This window comes from Trachemys scripta, chromosome 22 (assembly GCF_013100865.1).
Source record: "Trachemys scripta elegans isolate TJP31775 chromosome 22, CAS_Tse_1.0, whole genome shotgun sequence".
NCBI lineage: Eukaryota > Metazoa > Chordata > Testudines > Emydidae > Trachemys > Trachemys scripta.
Window position 1 is genome coordinate 10,586,963 of NC_048319.1, and position 22,012 is coordinate 10,608,974.

A 22,012-nucleotide genomic window follows, 5' to 3' on the forward strand; every position below is an offset into this window, starting at 1 on the left:
TTTCAGACCCCAAGCAACAAAAGTTTTGCCGACATAAGTGCTAGTGTAGACATGGCCTCAGATGTGAAAATCCTAGAACTTTCCAGGGGTGGCAGCAGACACAAAATACCTAAGGAGTAAAACTAACAAAGGAAACCAGAAACCAAGTAATTGGCTAAGCAGTGAAGTTGGACCTACTAACCACCATGTGGTCCTCTTTGTATGCTCTGTAACATTCCAGAGCTCCACACACAAAAATGCTCCTAACACACCACAGGTGATCCGATTTGGATCATGCTTGCTCCAAGCAATGCTACCCATCACATCATCCGCCACTGTACCATTCTCAACTGGTGGAATGCCAGTGTGGATGGGAATCAACGGTGTAACAGCACCAACAGTGCAAATAAGTATCTCTGTAGTTATGCTGCACACACCAGAAAACTCACTTGTGGGGCAAAACAGCACACAATCAATTTAGCAATTTACTTCATTCTGCTTCAATGGCATTGAAATTCAAAACGGAAGTTATTTTTAATCACATTCCTTAGTATTCCAAATGAATGGGATGAACTGACTATGGCTGTTAACTCCAAATAAAATCTTCTCGTTCAAGAAGAAAGCCACCAAGAAGAAAGGGAGGGCAGCCATCTTCCATTGGGAAATTGCACCCCGACTAGAGCTCTTATCCTTTGTGGCCTCCCACTGCCATTTTGCAGCTAATTTACCACAGAGGTAGAGAAAAGTCACCTTCCTAATCCAGAAGCTAGGAAGCCAATGCTGTGAAGTCTCCAGAACTCAGCCCCACCAGTCTAAAGTCCTGATCGAGATCCAACAGCAACACTGCATGGATCCAGCTACTCCAGGAGTGGGTGTATACAGACATTGCATACATTAACGAAACTACTCGTTTCACTATCCTGTTCTTCAAGATTCTCATTTCCCCATTCATATTTCCCTTAACTTTTCAACTCAGGCCATGTCCATATTAGGAGTGCTTTGCTGGTACTGTATAGCTACAGTATAAGCGTGGGGCTTCTTCCAACAGCAGTTCTGTCAGTCAGGGATCACACCTCTTCACAGCCCTGACCGACAGAGCTGTGCCAGCAGAAGTCTGTAGCATAGTATAGCCTTAGAAATACCACAAATGGCAAGTTTAGTCTTCATTGTAGATTTTTTTCTTGCAAGTATTTATGGGCTTGTCTACGCACAAAAGTCATACCTTTTTAACCATATCAATCAGTTTAAAAAAGCCACACCACACACCTAGTGTGAACCTAGCTCACCAGTATAAATTTACATCTACCAGTAGAGTATATTCCCATATGGGAAGAAGAATATATACCAATTCTATACCAAGAGAAGCACATTTATACCAGTATAACTGGGTCCACACTTAGGGGTGCGGATTGATTTTTTTTTTTTTTTTTTTTTTACAATAAAGTAGAACCCCAACAGACAGCTATACTGGTACAAAAACTCCAAGTAGACCAGGACTATAGGGCATTTTTGTTATCTATAATTCAAATGCCCTGTAAAAACCGTTAGAAAATCTGCTTGTTAATAAAGTCAACTCCCTAGCCCTTCAGGTTAAAGTGCAGAAATCTCACTACACACACAAATCACACAACACAAAGCTTTTTCTACACAGGAAAGATATACTGGTACAACTTAAGGTGTGAATTAATACCAGTATAACTCCACCCCACTTAATCTCCTATATGCACACTCTTATTCAAGCATAAGACCACCTTTTTCAGTTTCGCTTGTCACTTGGATTTAAAATAAACTGAAAAAAGTCACTCTCCCACCAGAGTAAGTGTCCTCGTGAGGGATCATACTAGTATAACTATATAATTTTAACTTGTAAAACTTCCCTGTGCAGACAAACCCTAACATTGCCTTCCAGTCCTCCAGCCACGCTAGACTTGAGATCCTGATATTTCTAAAAGGTAAAATACCAGGGGGGGGGAGGGGGGGGAGGAGGAGACGTGACACCACACATACTTATAATAAAGGCAAAGAAGGGCACAAGCCCAATTTCATTTCCTTTGCCGATCACCTTTAAAAAAAACTGTAAAGCTGAACTGGCATTTTGTCTTTTATACGACTTCATAGGAGTAGATACATACACACCATTAAACAGTTGTCAGGTGTCTTGTTTGTGCTCCTACAATTGTCTATAACGCTGATGAGGATGGCTGAGTTATACAAGCAGCAGGTTTCAACTCCCTAGAATCACAGATTCAACTCCCAAACCGTATCAACTCAACTTTTCATCCTTCCAAGGAGGTTAACCAAATATCACACACTATACTATGTAAAGACCTTTTGGAGGAGTCTCAAGAACCAAAGGTCCTGTCTGCTCTGTATATAATTAGAGCTCCCATAGCACTTTTTGTAAGAGGAAAGGGTTCTATTCGCCCAGTTCAAATTTCCCCTTCCCCCATTCTTGGGGAGCATGCTAGGTGCTGTTTGTTGGTCTGGCTGCATTTCTATAGTGAAGTTGTATTTATGACATTTGTAAGATATTTGGAATCCTTTCAACAACATGAATGCACATTATTTCATACTGAAACATTATCTCTTTAATGTCATCTAAACTACAAGTATCAAAAATAAAGATGCAGTCCATAATTGACAGCAAGTACCATTAACGTCCAATGCCACTTTCATAACTAGTTATTATCATGTGTAAGTGTATTAACACACAGCTAGAAGTGATCCAAATTCTTTCCCGCTGAAATCCGATGAAAAACAAAAAAAACTCTTATTTTCATTGAAATTTTCCACACACATTTGAGTTTCCAGCTAAAATCTAAAGTTTTCCAGCCAAATTATTTTGATGGGGGGGAAAATGATATTTTCCAAGGAAAAACAGATATATTTTGCAAAAATAATTCATTGAAGATACAATTTTGCATCAAAAAACAGTTTTGCTGGAAAATTTTCCGACCAGCTCTACTAACAGTATCACAGTACCAGTTCTTAGGATACTGGATTCCACACTCCAGGCATCATTCAAACATACTCACCCAAGCAAAAAGAGGTTCAGATTTAAAGCCGAAGCAACGTCTGTTATTAGCACTATTATTTGGGTGTATAATTGTCATGCCTAGGAGCCCTCGCCGCAGCCAAGAAACCTACTGTGTTAGGCACTGTACAAACAGAGAACGAAAAGAGACAGCCCTTTCCCTGGGGGTAGCTATTGCTAGGGCCTCAAAGCAGTAATTAACTGCAATAGGCTGTAATATCATTATAACCACAGCAAGACACAGCAAGAATGGCATTTAGACCATTTTAAAACATAACTTGTAGGTTCAAATCCAAGTCAAAGTTATGTCAATACAGTTTGTTTAATTTAATATTATTTTGCCAAGTTTTAAAGAATATTAGAGGTTACAATTGCATAGCTTCAGATTTCAAAATTATCCTATCAAGGATCAACTGATCTCTGCATACATGTAAAGCATACAATTTAAAATGTCATGTACATCCATCAGTGATCAATAGCCCATGATTAAATAATATTCCTCTATGGTTCCAGTGTTCTTTACACCAGAAAACAGCAAGAGGTCAACACTGGAGAAGTTTAAATAAAACAGGTTTCCTGCTCTTCAACTGAAAAAATAAAAAATAAAAAAGTACTTCCATATCAAACAGGTGTTTTTTATTATGACAGTAACATGTACACACTGTGCATAATATGAAAGTCCAATTGTGCCCCTGGTACACGTACTGCTGGCCATAATAGGAGTCCTGCATAAGCATAAGCTTCTAAAGGCAGAATTAGTCCCTATTAATTTACCTAAAATCCTTTTTTTAAAAGTATCATTTGCACGAAGAAAAGGAGCATCAGTGAAAAAAAGTCAATATTCCATAATCATGGCTACGCCTTTCCATATGCTTCAGAAGTCAATCTGTCTCAACTGCTTTGAAAAAGAAAATCATTTGGTCACTGATTCAGCAGAATTGAGTACCCAAAGAAAAATATCAAGTTGTTCCAACTTAAGATGGTATTTTGTTAAAACTTAGTACTTGTACAGGACCTCAAAGCACTCCACAATATCATGGGTTTGGATTTTCAAAGAAGTAGGCCAGTCAATGCTGGGTACTTTTGAAAATACCAGCCTACATATCTGCACCTGAAAAGGTTTGCCAGTATACATATATACCAGTACAATTAAACCGGCAAGCCCAGTGGAAATGCAGCTGAAACCAGCGGATTATTTTCTGTGTTATCTTAAACCAGTTCCCCAGAGTATCCAATGACAGTCCTTTTGTTAGTATAACTGCAGGCAAGTCTACACTAAAGCACTACAGTGGCCCAGTTCCATTGCAGCAGCTGCATCACTGTAGCATTTGTATTGTAGACATACCATGAGTCTCCACATTCCTGTGAGGGAGATAAAGAATTATCCCTTTTTACAGATGGGGAAAACACACTCATCAGGGTATGTCTACACTACAGCTCTGCAGCCGTGCGATGGTAGTGCCATGGCATAGACACTTCCTACACTAATGGTATTTAATGCACCTCTCGGAAGAAAACTTCCATCGACTTAGCTGCATCTAGGACGCAACATTTTTCACAGCTGTGAGCAACACTGACATATCTATCTAATTTTCAAGTGTAGATCAGACCTCAGGGGAAAAAGGTGAGTTGCCCCAGTTGGCACTGAGATCTTGTCTCTATACAAATTCCACCAATTGAATTAAATGTGTGATTTTAAACTGATTTAGTTAAACTAGTGCAAAACCAGTTTAATGTGTAAACTCAAGTAAATTTAAACTGGTTTATTCTGATTTAGTATGACTCCTTATTGAATTAAGATAAAATTAATAGAATCCTGGTTTAAAATTAATCAAATAGCCTCACCGTTTTGAACCAGTTTTTAAATTCAATTAAAATTAAATCATGGAACTCTGAATATGAACAAGGCCTAAGCAAGTTCAGAGCTGGGACTAGAACATGGGTCTCAATCCCATGCTCCACTCCCTTTCCTTATTGTTATCAGAATTGTTTGTTGTGATTAGAATATACTTTTATTTCTTATATTGCCTGAAAAGTTTGAGCATTTTCTTTTAAGAAGTTCTCTGTGACTGTCATTCAAGGAAAACCAAACTTTTAAGGGCAATCTTCATCTATATTTCTCATTATCTAGACTAGAAGTAGCAGATATTAAGGATTAATCATGTTTACATTACATTACATACTGTATTACCTGGGAATCAACCAAGAATCGGGCCCCACTGGACTAAGCACTGTTCAAACACAGTAGCGGACACTACTACTAGACCGGGATAGGCAACCTATGGCACACGTTCAGTGGCACTCACACTGCCTGGGTCCTGGCCACCGGTCCGGGGGGCTCTGCATTTTAATTTAGTTTTAAATGAAGCTTCTTAAATATTTGTAAAGTAAATAAGGTTTTTAAAACAACAATAGTTTAGTTATATATTATAGACTTATAGAAAGAGGCCTTCTAAAAATGTTAAAATGTATTACTGGCACGCGAAACTTTAAATTAGAGTAAATAAATGAAGACTCGGCACACCGCTTCTGAAAGGTTGCCAACCCCCGTACTAGACAGTAGTAAACAGATAGGTAAAATAGTTCAGTAAAAGGCTATGTTTTTGTTTTTAATACAGTAGCAATTTCCAATGAAAAGAACTGAATTAGAAGCCTACAATATCAGACTGAAATGTCAAACTTTGACAGTTTATTACAACACTTTTGCTGCAATCTACCCAGTTATTATGAAGGCCAGTGTTGCAATACTGAATAGGAAATACTACATAACCTTCTCTACAATTTTTCCCTCCATTTACACTGTTTTGCTTTAGTGCTCTTTAAAGAAACCTTCCCACATTAAATCTTAAAGGTGTGGATCTCAGAATTATTTCTAGGTATCATGATAGCGTTGCATCGCAGACACCCAGGTATGTTTACGGGGGGGAGGGGTGGGGGAGTTATTTTAATGATGAAAAGGTTCTTAATGTAAAGTGAATCTCAAAAAGCTATTTCTTAAATTTGTGAAAGTGTCACTTTAGTCATTTTTCTAAATGCATATTCAATTAAAATGTTTTACTATCAGGGCCTGAAGTGAGAAACCACATCCTAGCACTCTTCCAGATGCATGTCCTTTTATATTTAGTTCATTCTCATACAACTGTCCTGCAGTCTATATTTTTAGCAAGTCTCATGAGGGTTACGTTTTCTAAAACTTAAGATGGCATAAATACCTATTTACCTATTCTCCCCATCTGTAAAATTAGGATAATATTTATGAGATCAGTCACTGTCTGTAGAGTGCTTTAAATACACTATGCCCTGTGTAAGGGTTCTACGGGGTATTCTGAAGTACAAGCAGGAAATAGATTTTTTCAGTGGGGGTGGTTTCGCATACTGAAAAGTTGAGGATGGGCACACACAAATAAGTTGGACTGAGGAGGTGGTCTTACAGAGAATATCACCTTCATCTTCTATAGCACTTTTCCTTTGTAAAAGTGCTTTGAGATGTACTGATTAAGTCAGTACACCCTCATTTTACATATGGTGAAACTGAGGCAAAGAGAGGGAATGTGACTTGGCCAAGATGACTCAGCAAGCCAATGGACGATCCAGGAATAGAACCCAGGACCCCTTAGTCCCTTTTCAGTATTCTAGCAACTAGGACACTTCCTCCCCAAAGAAAGGTGTCCAAAGCCTAGTTTCAGAACTGTGCAAGAGCTGCCCAAGACCATTTGGGCATGTGCAAGCTAGTTGTGGTCAGGCATTTGCAACCCAGGAGGAAGAGGTCTCTCATGAGCCCTTCAATGACTACTAGGTCAGTCAGTACAACTCAAAGGAAGCAGCAGCTGATGCAAACTGATAAAAAAAAATGCTTGTTCAGTTCTATGTTGCCTGTGCTTGGGTCACCTCCCTCATGGCAGAAGCTGGCCTTACTTTGGAAACTACTCCTCTCCTGGCCACCAAATCGCAGCAGTTCAGGCTCTCCCAACTGCTTAGCCAGTCTCAGAATACTGCTGCACCTCCTCATGCTTTGATAAAGGTATTTTGATTGCAAAGGGCCAATCTGCAGATTAGCAAAAACATGGCCCAGCTGACCACAATGGTAAGCACACCATCAAGGGGTGTATACACCCTTGTGGTCACCTACAGACAAGGTTGCTTAGCAATGGCATCACAAAGGTGGGACAAGGAAAACAGCCTGTTTTGCCCATTGAAGTAAAGTGATCAGTGCGTCAACTGTGTCTGTAACATCCCCCAGGTTTCTTCCATTTGTGCTCAAGTGAAAAGGTTTTCGGTAGATCCAAAAGAGGTGTCAATATGGTTCTACTCTGAGCTATGGCTGCCCCAGAGGGATAGAAAGGGGAAGGAGAGTGCGCCACAGTACTGTGTGGCATGCAGATGCTCCCTTTCAAAGTCTAGTGCTATAGGTGCGGCCAAAATCTGTGTACGCCCTGATTTAGAACATACACAGTTTAAGCCTATTTTTCAGCCTGTCTAGGCAGACATGCAGCTCAGTGTTTGAAGACAGGAGTCATTCTGGATACAAACATCAACAGACAATGGTGAAAGTCTGAAAACCCATGTAAGAAGCATTTCCAGCTATGATGGGGAAAAAGGGGGAAAGACACTGTTTGGGGAGGGAACCGAATGAATTGAGAAGTCTCAAGATCTCCAGTGCAGCTAGCAACTCTCTCTCAGAAGTTTCAGGCCCTTTGGCATACGCACTACCAATTTTTGGTGAGCTCATACTCGCATGCCTCAGGACCCTCTGAATACAAAGTGAAGAGAAAGCTAAAAAGTCATATCTGTGCAATATTTCATACTGCAGGGTTAGACACATTAATGCCATCAGCCTTCAGCTAAGAGTAGGTTGGTGTCATTCATTTACCAGTGTAGCAACTGGAACACAATACTTCCCTTACACACTGGAGCAAGAAGCTTCCTCTGAATTGCCTTGCAACTAAGGTTTCCTTACACCAAGGAGGCAGTATAAATCAAAGACATCTCTAGACTCCCTCCTGCAGACAATGTGCCCCCATTCTCTTTATTTTCATTAAATCAAAGAGCTAGAGCTCAAAGATTATTTCTCACATAACAAGGTCATAAACCACAACCAAGGCTCCAATCAAAGCTTCAAGTAATTTATAGCGCTACACACAGCTGGCCAGAAGACATCATGTAAAACCTGCAATGCATTAATGCCTTCTTAAGGGGGACACACAAAAAAAAAGCTTTGCTAAAGAAAAAAAATGGGAATTTGGGGCCAAGATAAATTAATGGGGAAAATATGCTCCTGATTAGAGGTTCCAAAACTGGTATGGGAACCAAATAGATATTATGGGTAGGAGTAATAGATCTAGATTGCAGAACTGTTGGACCATATAGCGCTGGCTCCTCGTCTCCACCTGCTACACTGTACTAAGACAGCTAAAATGCATTAAATATTTTTACATCTCCACATAAGCAATTGCTGTAGCTGCCTGAGAAACATGTTGCAAATGTTGTGCAATTGAAGTGGTTCATGTGATAGCACATTGGAAGGGAAGTATCCTTGAGACAATCTCTCTGTTAATATGTGATCTATCCAACAAGAGACTGAGGGCACGGCTACACCAGTACGTAGCTGCTCTAAAACGACAGGAGAGAGCTCTTCCATCGGCTTAACTACTCCAGCCCCCAGGAGTGGCAGAAGCTACGTCAGCCGGAAAAGTTCTCTCACCGACATAGCACTGTCCACACCGGCGCTTAACTTATGTCTCTCAGAAGGGTGGATTTATTCATCCCCGAGTGACATAACTTATTCTGATGTAAACTGTAGTGTAAACAGAGCCTGAGGCCTTGTCTACATGAGAAAGCTGCACTGGTATAACTCAATGTGTAAATTTATACCAGTGTAGGCCTACTCTACACATTATTTTTGTACTAACTACTTTGGTTGGGGGTGCAATTTTCTACAGAAACAGTTATAAGCAGTACAACCCCTAGTGTGAACACAATTACATCAGTAGAACATGGCTTATACTGGTATAGCTTCAAGGAGTCTGGTGGCACCTTAAAGACTAACAGAATTATTTGGGCATAAGCTTTCGTGAGTGCCCAAATAATTCTGTTAGTCTTTAAGGTGCCACCAGACTCCTTGTTGTTTTTGTAGATACAGACTAACACGGCTACCCCCTGATACTGGTATAGCTTGTTCTCCTTCCCATACAGTAGTGGTTTTCAACCTGTGGTCCACGGAGCCCTGGGGGTCCACAGACTATGTCCAAGATTCAAAAGAGGTCCACACCTCTATTCAAAATATTTTAGGGATCCGCAAATGTAAAAAGGTTGAAAACCACTACCATATGGGAATAAAATTATACCAGTAAAACTGTGTCCACAGTAAGAAGGGTGGGACTAGTGTAGCTAAAGTGGTACAACTTGTGTGTTTAGACAAACCCATAGTTTGGATATGGACACTCTTATTCTGGTATAAAAATGATTTTTTGGTTTAAGTCAAGTTAGTTGGGAAAAGGGTTAAATTAAACTGAAATAAACCAATCTGTGTCCACGCAGGTGGTTGCCAAAATGTTCTCATTGACAGAACTTATATCGCTATGTAGGACCTAAGCAAAGGGAATGCTCTGCACATGTTATTCCTGATACAAATGAACACTTAGTCCAAAACCATACTAATGGCTTGAACATAAATAAGTCATAGTCATGTTAATTTCAAGTTCCATTAGGAACAGGAATGGGGAAAGGAGTAATCGAAAAGGATAAAATTAGAAGATAAGGACATTTTCTTCCAAAATTCTGAAATAATATTGAGACACCAAGGGCATTAGTCAAAAGAACTTGGTGTGTTTAATGTTAAGGAGTTTTAGAACTGTGCAATGGGTTAACAGAATTTGCCTACCAAATGCATTCCAATGAATTCAGCATCTTTTGGTGACAAAGAGTTCCCAAGAGAATAAACCCTATACTGACCTTCAATGAAAAGCAACCATTAAACATTTCCAGGGAAATGGGATGTACTTCAAGAGCCACAGGGGCCCTTCGGATCTGAACATACCACTATCCAGAAGAATGTTAATAGCAATTTTTATTTTTTTACATGTTTTTAAAGAGACAGAAACTGCATTTCATTTACTTTGAACCCAACTATAAAATGTATATATGTTGTTTTCAATGGGAGGAGGAAATTCTGTTCACCGCTTAAGTTTTATTTATGTACATACCCACCCATACACCATTACCTATTTATTCGGTGGCTGATTTGGTACCTTATACAGTCGGATTTAAGTTTTAGGAAATGTTTTCATTTAATCCAAGATGGAAATACCATAACTATCTGAGGCGAACGTCTACTTACAGTGATGGACACATCGAAATGCCAGAATACAAACCTATACTCCTGAAGGAGTCTCGAGGTCCTAGAGAAGAAAGATGTTTCTGAGGGTGTTGAGACCAAAAAATAAAATGAAAGGAATTACTGATCTGTACCTACAATGAGTTCAACTTGTTGGACTGCAAGGCAGTCCAACAAGTTACACCCACCACAGACTTCATACTGCATGCAGCACTTGTAATGAGACTGTCAAAACTTTCAAAGACCAGATTAATTTTAAAGGCTGGTAAATATTGTCATCATAACTCTCTAATATCTGAAGATATTCCTGATTTAAAGGCAAAAATTCAGTCAAAGGCTAAGCACTTCCAACCTGTTTATGCCATCTAATGAAGATTCACTGAAGACAGTAAAATCCCGGCTTCACAGAAGTCAATGGCAAAACTCCCATTGATTTGACTGGTAACAGATTTTTACCCTATACTATCAAAATCTTGCCTGAACACTTTTCACACCAAAGGGCTTTACAAATTGATATCCAAACTAGAAGGAACACCTCCCATAACACTGAAATGCACCACATCTGGACTAGCAGGAAGCAGCTATTTGACAGTGCACACTACAAGAACACTACAACAGCTAAGAGCAGTTTTTAACTTTGTATCTAAAAAGGGATACATGATGGTGCTAAAAAGGTTGGACTGCCTCTTCACTAGGCAGCTCTATTGTTAGTAGCAACATTGGGAGCTCTACCTGATTAACAGAAGTTTTCTGAACATTTCCTTTTAGTGTAGGCAGATTCTAACACTATATTTGGGATATTAAATGGAAGAAGCTGCTTCAGAACTTTTCAAGGCTTTTCTCTTTACACTACTGATTATTTTGGTAATCAACACATAACGGTCTCCATTAGTTCCCCAGATCCCTAGTCTCACACCAAAACATCCTTTGTTCATAGCTTCCTCAAAAAGTCACTCATTCACTTATGAAACTGGAAAAGAAAAAAGAAAAAGAAAAAAAAGACTGCAGAGAAGAAACCATCTTTGTTATTCATAGTTCTGATCATATCTACAAAAATTCATCATTTAAATTTCCTGTTGTAAAACATAATTTGCCGTCCTCTTATGTCCTAAAAATAGCAACTACTCCTTAATTCTCTAGTGTCTGCATTTCTATACTATATATGATAATGGAATTAAACACATTACTGGCTAGATGAATGGTTAAATACTCATTAAATTGCTTCATACACTAAACATCTTCCACTAGTTTCTACTACATTTATTTACGTCTATTGCACCGAATGAACAATGATTCATTGGAAGACCAGTATCTACAGAATACAAAAGTTACATGGCAAGTCTTTGGCTGTCCGACGCGAGGATGAGGTCTGCCATTGGTGGGTTTTTAAGTGGCTGAGGAGCTCAAATCATGGTATGTGGCAAGTATAACCAAGATGTCCAATTTTAGTTCTTGTCTTTAGCTCAGTGGTTTGAGCATTGACCTGCTAAACCCAGCATTGTCAGTTCAATCCTTGACGGGGCCATTTAGGGAACTGGGGTAAAAATCTGCCTGGGGATTGGTCCTGCTTTGAGCAGGGGGTTGGACTAGATGACCTCCTGAGGTCCTTTTCAACCCTGATATTCTATGATTCTACTCATCTGCAAGTTAAGAACTGCAAAATTCATTGCATTCATGGACTCCTGGTGTGAGCTCTTCTTTCCCCCCCTCTCTCTTGCAGCAACTTTTGTTAGGAAGAGAAAGTAAAGTCAACTGCAAACAGTATCTTAATACACCACATACAAACTATCAGATACATAATCAAAAAATGTCATTAATACAATGGACAAGTTTGTTATTTACTATACTATTGATCAGGTGTATTCATTACTGCATGGGGAGGTTTTAACTGGGTACTCAAAAGGTTAAGTCTAAGAGCTGCAACAAAGAAACAAAAAAGGAAGAATGGGGAAGGTGAGCAGGAAAGAAAAAAAGAAAGTGTGAAAGTAGAGGTATGGCTGTTTGGGGAGAAAGGTGATTACATATCCCATAAATCTTGCAAACCAAGGGATAAGATATCTTTCACAAGCTCCCAGGGGAAGTACAATTCATCAGGGTGACTGATACTTGAAAGGACAATCTTCTCCATAAGTGGGTTGCCATGGGGGAGAAGGGTGGGATCTGCATATGGCGAGATGGATTTTCCTCAACACTTTGAGAACTTGTAGTTGAACAAACATTTCTATATTGTGTCCAATTGAAACTGCAGGGAGAATTTTTGGAAAATAAAATATAATTGTCACACTTGGAACTTTGGCCAGGACAGTCGGAGTTAACACCCATCTCTTTTAAAAAAATATATATATAATCTTTGACAACCTCCATTTCATGTAAATGCCTCTCAGATATCTCAAATATAAGGATGCAGTAACAGAACTATAGAAGAAATAGCCTTAAGGTACTTTCACACAATAGCCTGACAATTTTAATGGCGTTCTTGTTTTGAGGTGGGAGAAGGATTTAGAGAAAGATATTTGCTTACTGAGCTTTTGCTAGGATGCAAATACAGGTACTGTATTGTCAGTTTCAGCTGCAAATCAAACCATTTAGAAATCTGAGTAAATTATCACCCACGGTAAATTATACTTGACAAGAGCCTTTACAGAGAAGATAAACTGCTACTCTATGGCACCCCAAGGGGTGTGAAAAGTTATAGGGTGGCAATATTTTCGCCTTCTGAACTAGAGCAGAAAACCTCATTGTGAGCACATGCCTTGTTTCATTTTGCATTTTGAAGAGAATGGGGGGGAAAATTGTCAAATTACATTATAGAGACAGTGTGGGGGAAGTAGTACTTCTTATTGCACCAACTTCTGTTGGTGAAAGAAAGAAGCTTTCGAGCTACACGGTGCTCTTCTTTGGGTCTGGGAAAGGCACTGAGGGCTTGTCTACACTTAAAATGCTGCAGTAGCACCGATGCACCCTGCAGCTACACAACTGTACAACTACCCCAACAGGAGAGGTTCTCCTGTCAGCATAGCTAATCCACATCCTTGAAAGGCGATAGCTAGGTCAATGGGAGAACTCTCCCAGCAACCTAGCACTGTCTACACCAGGTGTTAGGTCAGTTTAACTGTGTCACTCGGGGGGGGGGGGGTGGATTTTTCAAACCCCTGAGCAATGAAGTTATACCAACCTAATCTCCTAATGCAGACCAGGCCTCAGAACACCACAGCTAAATATAAGGTGGAACAGATTGTTTAATGTAAGGAGGTAACATATTCTAAGGGGGATCATTCAAGGTGAAATGGCACTTCAACACCCTTGCAGTCAGAAGACAAAACAAAAAGGGGAGGCGGGGGGGGGGGGTCAGTGGGTTACAGATTGTTGTAATAAGCCATAAATCCAGTATCTTTATTAAGACCATGATGTTTAGTGTCTAAACAACGTTATTACTTTAAGCTCCCAGGCTCATCTTTTAAAGATGTTCTGCAGGTTTCCTTTGAGGACAAGGATTGAGGTCAGATATGGAGTGATTGTTTTGTGAAATGTGTTCACCCACAGGTGACGTGATGGCATTTTCATCTTCCATTTTTCTGTGTGAGTTCATTCGAGAGCATAATGATTGTCTGGTTTCACCCACACTGTTGTTATTTGGGCATTTAGTGCACTGTATGAGGTACACCGAATGTTGTGATAGGCATGTGTAGGACCCATCGACCTTGAAAGGTGTGTTGCAAGGGGTATTGATCATTGTGGCATTGGAGATGTGTCTGCAGGTTGTTCAGGCAGACTCTGGTGCTGCTATGAGTTGGTGTGTCTTTGGTCTATGGGGAACTTGCTTTTGATGATGAGTTTGTTGAAGCTGGGGGGCGTTATCTGAAGGCCAGAAGAAGGGGTTCAGGAAAGATTTCTTTCCCAGGCCTGAAGAAGAGCTATGTGGAGCTCAAAAGCTTGTCTCTTTCACCAACAGAAGTTGGTCCCAAAAAAGATACTGTGTCACTCACATTGTGTCTCTAGTATCCCGGGCCCAACATAGCTATAACAACAATGCAAACAAATTATGTTATGTTAATCGTGCTACAATGCTCATTTTGCCATTTGCTTCTGTTTGTTTTATTGGTTAGAAAGTATTTCTCTCAATATACTTTATTATTCATACAACCTTGAGAAATCATCAAATCAGTAATTACCCATATTTAGCCTACTCAGCACTAAAGTTCAAAGGGCATGCAGGGTTTGGATGGTCAGAGAAGGGGAAGACATCAAAGCTTCTAAAGTCTTTTCTACAGTAGTGACATTTTTGAAAAAGTTCCCCACCGCCACAAATATCAGTTCAGCTCCAACGTTTCCCAGCTCTGTGAGTCACCATCACACACACAGATTCTGATGATTAAGAAGTCTGTATCATGATTTTTTTTTTATTTTTTTTTTATTTTTTTGGAGAGCCACTGCCATCACCACTCCCACTGGGAAAACTTTAGGTGACAGCACACCATTGGAGTCCACTGAAGCTTCTTTCCTTAACAGTCAGGGAAGACACAGTTTTGATGCAATTACATTCCAGACAGGGCTGCTTCCCACAATCAGAGTGGGCACAAGATCTTAAACAGGGTTTGTTATTCATCTCTGTAGTTAACCTTTAATAAATTTTAAAAAGATGACACACTGCTGCGTGGTGATTTTAATCATTAGTGCCTGCCCCTGAGCTTTCAGCGCAAACACATTCCATTAGAGACAGAATGATATCATGTGTGTCACAGCCGATTTCCTAGCTAGTGGGCAAAAAAAAAAAAAAGATGCTGTGCACCCACCCACCTGTACAAATAAAGTCAATACTATATCAAGCTTATATTTCATTACTTCTTAGTAGTAGACACATACGCCAAAATATGCCTCACTCAAACAGCTGCAAAAATGATGCTATGACAACATTTTGCTGGCCAATGGAATATTTTTGCCATCCGAGCTCAGCAGAAAGAGAGCAATGAGAATAAAAACATCACGCACAAACAACAATAGAACAGTGAATTATTCTCAGATTATTCAGCCCAGATTTATCATCACAGCTGCTAGTTTGAAGGTTTAAAATTCAGACTGCACAGTCATACAGGCTACTCCCTCTTCTGAAGGGGATACTTCATCCTGAGCGAGGCTGCATAACAACACCCAGCCAGCAAACAAGGTCTAGGAATAGTGTCCCAGTATAAACTCCAGCTTACACACAGAGATAACAGGGATTGATCTTTTCATCAGGTTTTTGCAAATGGAACTTGCTTGTGAGAAGACCCCAAACTTTGTGTCTTTTGTATCTATCTTGAGGCAGTAGGCAACCAAAACATAGATACACAGGTTTTGAAAAAAATCCTGAAGTATGAACAGGAGTGACATCTTCTATGTATTAGTCTATATACCTGAAATCTGACGTTTGAGCAAATGATTCTAAGTGAAGTGAGAGGCCAGCAGAGTGAAAGTAAGGAAAACCTTATCTGGGTCATTTAGAATAGATCTAGGTTTATTAAACTTCTCATTTGTCATTAAAATAAAGCTTTAATACAATAAATGAAGCAGAGTACAAGACCTAATATTCTAGACACTTGAGAATTTAATGCAAGCACACTTTTGGGGAGGATTTTGGGAAGTCAAGGAGTTAAGCTGTGATACAGAAGAACCTTCAGCTCTGATTAAGAAGGACACTCATAAAAAACAGAGGTCAACATCAGAAAATATTTTCTGAGTCATGGGGGGGAAAAAGATTACTCACCATGCACTATTCAACTTACTCATCACAGTGCGTTATGGACAGAACTGCTCACCATGTATTCATTAGGAAACTGTGGCCTTTCCTTTGAGGAAAGCAGAAGGCGGGGAAAGAGTCATACTTTCAGTTTTGTATGTAAGCCAGTGGGAGGCTGTATCTATAACACCACTGCTCTCTCCTCCCACGGTCTTAATTAGTCTTGTAGGGAAATACACGTTTCACATCACCCTCCCAGGTTTCTTTTAACATCTTGACAGCCATCAGTTTGTCAGCTGAGCTATTATGCAAATTCAGCAGTCTGAGGAGATCCCAGTTTTCGTATTGTACACAAAATAAGCAACTGTCCTTTACAACAAATAATAAAATCATACCATAATTAAATTGCTAACATCCATTCACCATTAATATGAACATTTTTAATCTAAGACTTTTTCATGGCACATAAAACATTCTGCTAAGTGAGATAAAGTCCGGGTGTAGTAACAAATAAAAAGTTGCAAATGTCGTCTAATACAATGTTAAATCACACAACTGTGCTATCAAACAGCAGCTCCACACCACCTACGCAACTTTTGATACTGCAAATATGATTCTCCAGCATTCATGTGGCTCTCAGAAATAAATTAGAGGGGAGTGCTGTTTTTTTCCTCCCCATCCCCAACAAATTCTCTCTCATAATGTTGGCACAGAGATGTATAAACCTTGAGAAACTGCAAATAAGGATGCTTCTAAACAACAACAAAAAAATCTTTAAAAAATTATTTTTGAAGTTACCCCACCTTGCCTCCTCGATACCAAGAAGCAAGTGGAGTCAGTGGTGAAACTAAGAAACGTTCTGCTGACGTCAAACAGAGCCAAGCTCTGAAACCACAACGGTACATACACCCTGCTGCCAACTAGAGTCTGAGCCAACGAGGGAAATAAAGTCTACCGTTCAGTACAGTACAATGTGAGTAGGCCAGACACTGCAATGTTCAAAGAGGATTTCTTTTTAAAGCATTACAGTTCTTTGCTGCAATGGCTGAAGTTGCAGCAAGAACACAAAAATATTATGGAGTGTGATCTCTTCAGCAGAGCTGCGGTACAAGATATTCATTAGCTCCAGATGAACCATTCACTTCTGTATCACTATAGGAAAAAATATGCAACCCAGAGAGGCCACTTTAATGACAGGATGTTCGGATTCTACTGCATTTCTTACATCTTAGATAGCATATGCAGATAGACACCCAGCCCACTACATTTTGATGAACTGTAAAAGAGAGTCTGCATATTCTGACATCTTAGAATAGATGCAACCTAGAAACACTTGGCCAAGTTTCCCCTGATAATTTCTTTATCCCTACCTCACAAGTTGTATCAACATTAAATTCAGGTTTCCTTTTTTAAGCAAGGAGATTCAAACAAATCACCAATCCATTCCCTCCTTCCTGATTAAGCCTTAACTTATGCAAGAAAATATTTATTGCTACATATAATCAGCTTCCAGAGACAAGTTAATATGTGGTAACAAGCATGAAATGGTCACTATTAAACTTTCAGTTTCTGTCAATTCAAGTACAGTGCGCGCGCGCACACACACAAATGACAGAGCTGCCCAAACAGGAAAGGCTGCATTAACTAGTGTGTGCTGGAGGGCTTAGGCTCTGGGAGTAGGATGATCAGAAATAGCAAGTCCTCGTATATGCAAGATGTTTTGGAAACCACAGCCACATCCAACAGCACCAAAAGTCAGAAAGCAAGTATGCAGTGGTCTCCCCTGCCATAAGCAATATAGTATATAATTGCAGTTGCATGAGCATTACCAAGAAACTTAGACTAAGTCCTAGCATGTCCAAACACCAAAACACTACAAAGAAAGCCAACAGCACCCAAACCAGTTTTTAGAAGACTATTGCCTGACTTTCTTTTTGCAAACCAATCCACACACTGTTTTTACATGGCAGCGGATAAATATTTGATGCTGAGGCTAGATTGGTTTTGCACTGACATCTAACCGTATATAAAGTAGACAAACAGTCTAAAATTTCTCCTTGGTGAAGCTTTTACTAATTTGAACTTGAATTCTCATTTTCAGGGATCCCATATCTAGCACTTTGATTCAAAACAGACAGAAAAAGGCAGTCAAGTTTGTGGATTATTTAAAAAAAAATACACATGGGAAATCAGTGTCATATGTGAGAGAAGGTGTGGATTATAATGTGTAGTCAACAGAAAAATTGACTTGGAATTCTCTTTAGACAAAATAAAAAGGTAAATTACATGAATACTTATTTAAATAAGTATTCAAAAAAGTCAAGGAAAGCTGCAATTATGCAACCAGACAAATTCCAAAACCCTCCCTTCCCTATTGGGAATTAAGTTCACTCTCCCCCTTCCCCCACACCCTTAACCTCCTTCCGAAACCGGTCAGAACAGTTGAGACACCCCCACACCACCACCAGTTCACATTTGTAAAATAACAAATCCTTCTTGAGCCTAGTCTGAAACAATTTTATTAACCTGTCAGAGGAACTAAGGGACTTTTCAAGAAAAACTTTTTATTAGCTGTCCTCTCCCCATACTTCCCTGTTTATCTGTGAAGTCCAACCAGTTTTAGAGGTCAAATCCACTTTTTCTAAGAGAAACACCACCCTGAGTTGAGCCGACTAAAAGAACCCACCCTTTGCTATATTTCATCCTATAGTTATTTATTTACACTACAGTAATTCAAATGCTACAAATTGCTACAGCCCCAAAGAAAAACTTTGAATGTGACAGAAAATATCCAATCCAAATCTGGGCTGAATGGAGAAAGGGGACTGAAGAGAGCAGAGCAAGGTGGGTGAGAAGCAGGGTGCCAGAGAGCTTAAAGAAAATAATGATATAATAATGCCCAACAGCATCAGGAGGGTTTATTTATAGAAAGGAATTGTTTGTTTGGGTTGGGGGTCCAGAGGAAATGGGATTATCTGAGGGCACAGGGGGAATCCATAGACTAGAAAGGTGGCTGGGTTGGAAGCAGGGGAGGTGTTGGCTTGTTGGGGACAGGGGTGGCTGGATGGCAACTGACAGGCAGCGAGGGAGCAACTGGGGATGAAGGCTAGGAAAGAGGGGTTGGATAAACAGGAATTTCTTCCATTGGGAGGATGAGCTTTCAGAACATGGAACAGGATGACTGGGGAACAGTAACAGACTGAGTATTCGGGGGGGGAAGCAAAGACACCCAAGCGGATTTGGGGGGGATTGTTTGGGGGCAGAAAATATAAGACACGATGGAATAAAAAAAGAGGGATTCTGTGGAAGGAGTGGGAACTCCTTAGGCCTGGCGAGACCAGAGGCTGCCTGGAGTAGAGAGCTGTTTTGGGCAGGGAGTATTTAGGTGGGGACAAGGGTTTTCTTTGGGAGACAGACGAGCAGAGCTACCAGGGACAAGGAGCCTTTGAGGGAAAGGGACGGTCTAGGGATGACAACCCACGAAAGTGAAACTGGGGAAGGGGACTGGCGAAAGGCAGAGTCTGAAGGGGGTCAGGGCCAGGGGTGACTTGTGGCAAGGGTGTCCCGACAGAGAGCAGGCTGGGGGGGGGGGGCCTGAGGAAGGGGGTCCCTAATGGGAAATACCCAGAGCAGGGGGCAGCGGGGATGCCCAGGCGGGGGGTCCGGGGAAGGTGGTGCCCGGACCAGAGGCGGGGGGTGGGGGGAAGGACTCTGGGGCAGGGCAGTGTCCAAAACAGGGGGGCTGACAGGCAGCAGGGAGGGACCCGAAGAAGGGGGAGCCCGATGGGGACTAGCCAAGGCCGGGAGGGTCTGACGGGGGGCGGGAGAAGGGGGTGCCCCGAGAGGGTGTGGGGCGGGATGCGGGAGCGGGGGGTGCCCGGTCCAGGGCCCCTCCCCGGGCCGGGCCGATACTCACATAGACGGGCAGCGGCCAGGGGTAAACGGCCGGCTCGGCTCCCACGGGCGACTTCAGCCTGAGCTCCAGCCTCTCGCCCATGTCGGCAGCGGGAGGAGGCGGCGGCGGCCCCGCACCATGCTAGAGAAGCCGCTCGGAGAGTGCGGGCCGGGGGGGGCCGCTGCTGGGGCAGGGGGGGGGCCGCCCGCTCCCCTTCGCCTCCCTCTATTGTCGTTAGCGGCTGGCCGGGCTCTCCAGCGCCGCCGCCATCTTGGGCCGGCGTGAAGCGAGCACAATGAGCCGCCGGGGCCGGGCCCGACCAACGCGCCAGACGCGGGGGGGGGGGGGGGGGGGGCCCACCCCCCCCCCCCCCCCCTTCCCCCACCTCCCCCCCCTGCTGACACCCCCCCCCCCCGGCCCCGTGTTGCTGCTGGGGGGGGGGCTTTTCAGTTGGTTTTTATTTTGATTTTTTTTTACCCTGGGGGGGGTTTTTTGGGGGGGGGGAATGTTGGGGTGAAGGTTGATTTTTGCCTTTTTTTTTACAAAGTTTGGGGGGCCCTTACCCCCCGTACCCCTCCCTTTTCTCTCTTCTTGGAGAATGTGGGGAGGGGGGGTGGTTAATTGAGTGTTGCCCTTGTAGCTGTACGACGGTTACCGGGGGGGGGGGGGGGGGGTTGCAGATCTGGTTTATGAATAGGACTGTTCGCCGTGGCGCTTGCTATTTATGTCTCCTCCGCTTTGCAAGTTTCTCGGGGTGCAAAGGGGCAGCCCCCCCTTTTCCCCAGGGAGCAGGGAGGGGGGGCACCAAGGCTGCCTCCCCAAAGCTATGCACGCCTCGCTCCCGGCCCCCCGGCCTGCAGGAGTTGTGGGGGGGGGCTGCTCCCAGCCCCCCTTTGCGGGGCGCGGGGCAGGGACGCCGCCGGGAGCAGCCCCAGCGGGGCGGGGGCCGGATCCGGATTGGCGCGGGGGCGAAGCGGCTCCGCTCCAGCCCCGTTGACGGGCGCCCCCGGGAGCTCAGGGGTGGAAGGTACCAAAGTGCAGAGGACGGGAGGGGTGGGGAAGACGACACCCAAAACGTGCAGTACATGCGGAGTGCGGGGGCTGGGATTGTCCCGGGCACAGGCGGTGGTGTCAGCAGTTCCCGGAGAAACGCTCCCCCCCGCCGGCCCCCGAGCTCTCCGGCCCAGCCCAGCCGGGTCTGTGCACGGAGACTTCGGCACAGAACCGAGCCCTGGCCCTCCTTTCAATGTAGGGGAGCCCCTCTACAAGAGCCCCCCCCTTTCCTCTTCCCGGCTTGCATAGCCCTAGGGTGACCAGACAGCAAGGGTGACAAAGCGGGACCGAGGGTGGGGGGTAATAGGAGCCTATATAAGAAAAAGCCCCAAATATGGGGACTGTCCTTATAAAATCAGGACATCTGGTCACCCTACATAGCCCCCCCGGCTCGGCAACCACTTCATTTTAAAATCTAAGACGTAAGCAAGCGTTTTAAGTACCTGCTTCTGGGGATTCTTAGGCCCCCGTCCCGCCAAGGCTTTACACGAGCCCCGTTGACGTCCGTGGGACTGTTACTACCCCAATAGAACGCTGTCCTCGGGAGCCAAAAAATCTTACCGCGTTATAGGTGAAACCGCGTTATAGCGAACGTGCTTTGATCCGCCGGAGTGCGCAGCCCTGCCCGCCCGGAGCGCTGCTTTACCACGTTATATCCGAATTCATGTTATATCGGGGTAGAGGTGTAACAGGCGCCCTCCAGAAGGCCGAGGTGTTTAATGCCTATTTTGCGTCCGTCATCCCTAAAATGGTAAATTGTGACCAGATACTTAATATAATTATTAACGACAACAAGGGGGAAGGAACATAAGCCAAACATAGGGAAAGAATGGGTAAAAGACATTTTAGGCTACGTCTACACTTACAAGCTTACAGCAGCACAGCTGTACGGATAGTGCCACTGTACGAGAGCTTGTGTAGTAGGGTGACCAGATGTCCCAATTTTATAGGGACGGTCCCGATTTTTGGGTCTTTTTCTTATATAGGCTCCTATTACCAGGG

General features: G+C 42.5%; 1 protein-coding gene across 8 annotated transcripts in view; it reads right to left on the minus strand.

Moving 5' to 3' along the window:
* The window catches only part of DOT1L (DOT1 like histone lysine methyltransferase), a 102,100-nt gene extending 81,862 nt beyond the window's left edge, over nt 1–20,238 (minus strand). For all 8 annotated transcript variants that reach the window (XM_034755628.1, XM_034755631.1, XM_034755625.1 and 5 more), the window contains exon 1: nt 19,979–20,238. In XM_034755628.1, coding sequence (XP_034611519.1) covers nt 19,979–20,059 — 81 coding nt within the window. In that variant the 5' untranslated portion in view covers nt 20,060–20,238. The remainder of the gene's footprint in view (nt 1–19,978) is intronic.
* Nucleotides 20,239–22,012: the final 1,774 nt, after the last annotated feature.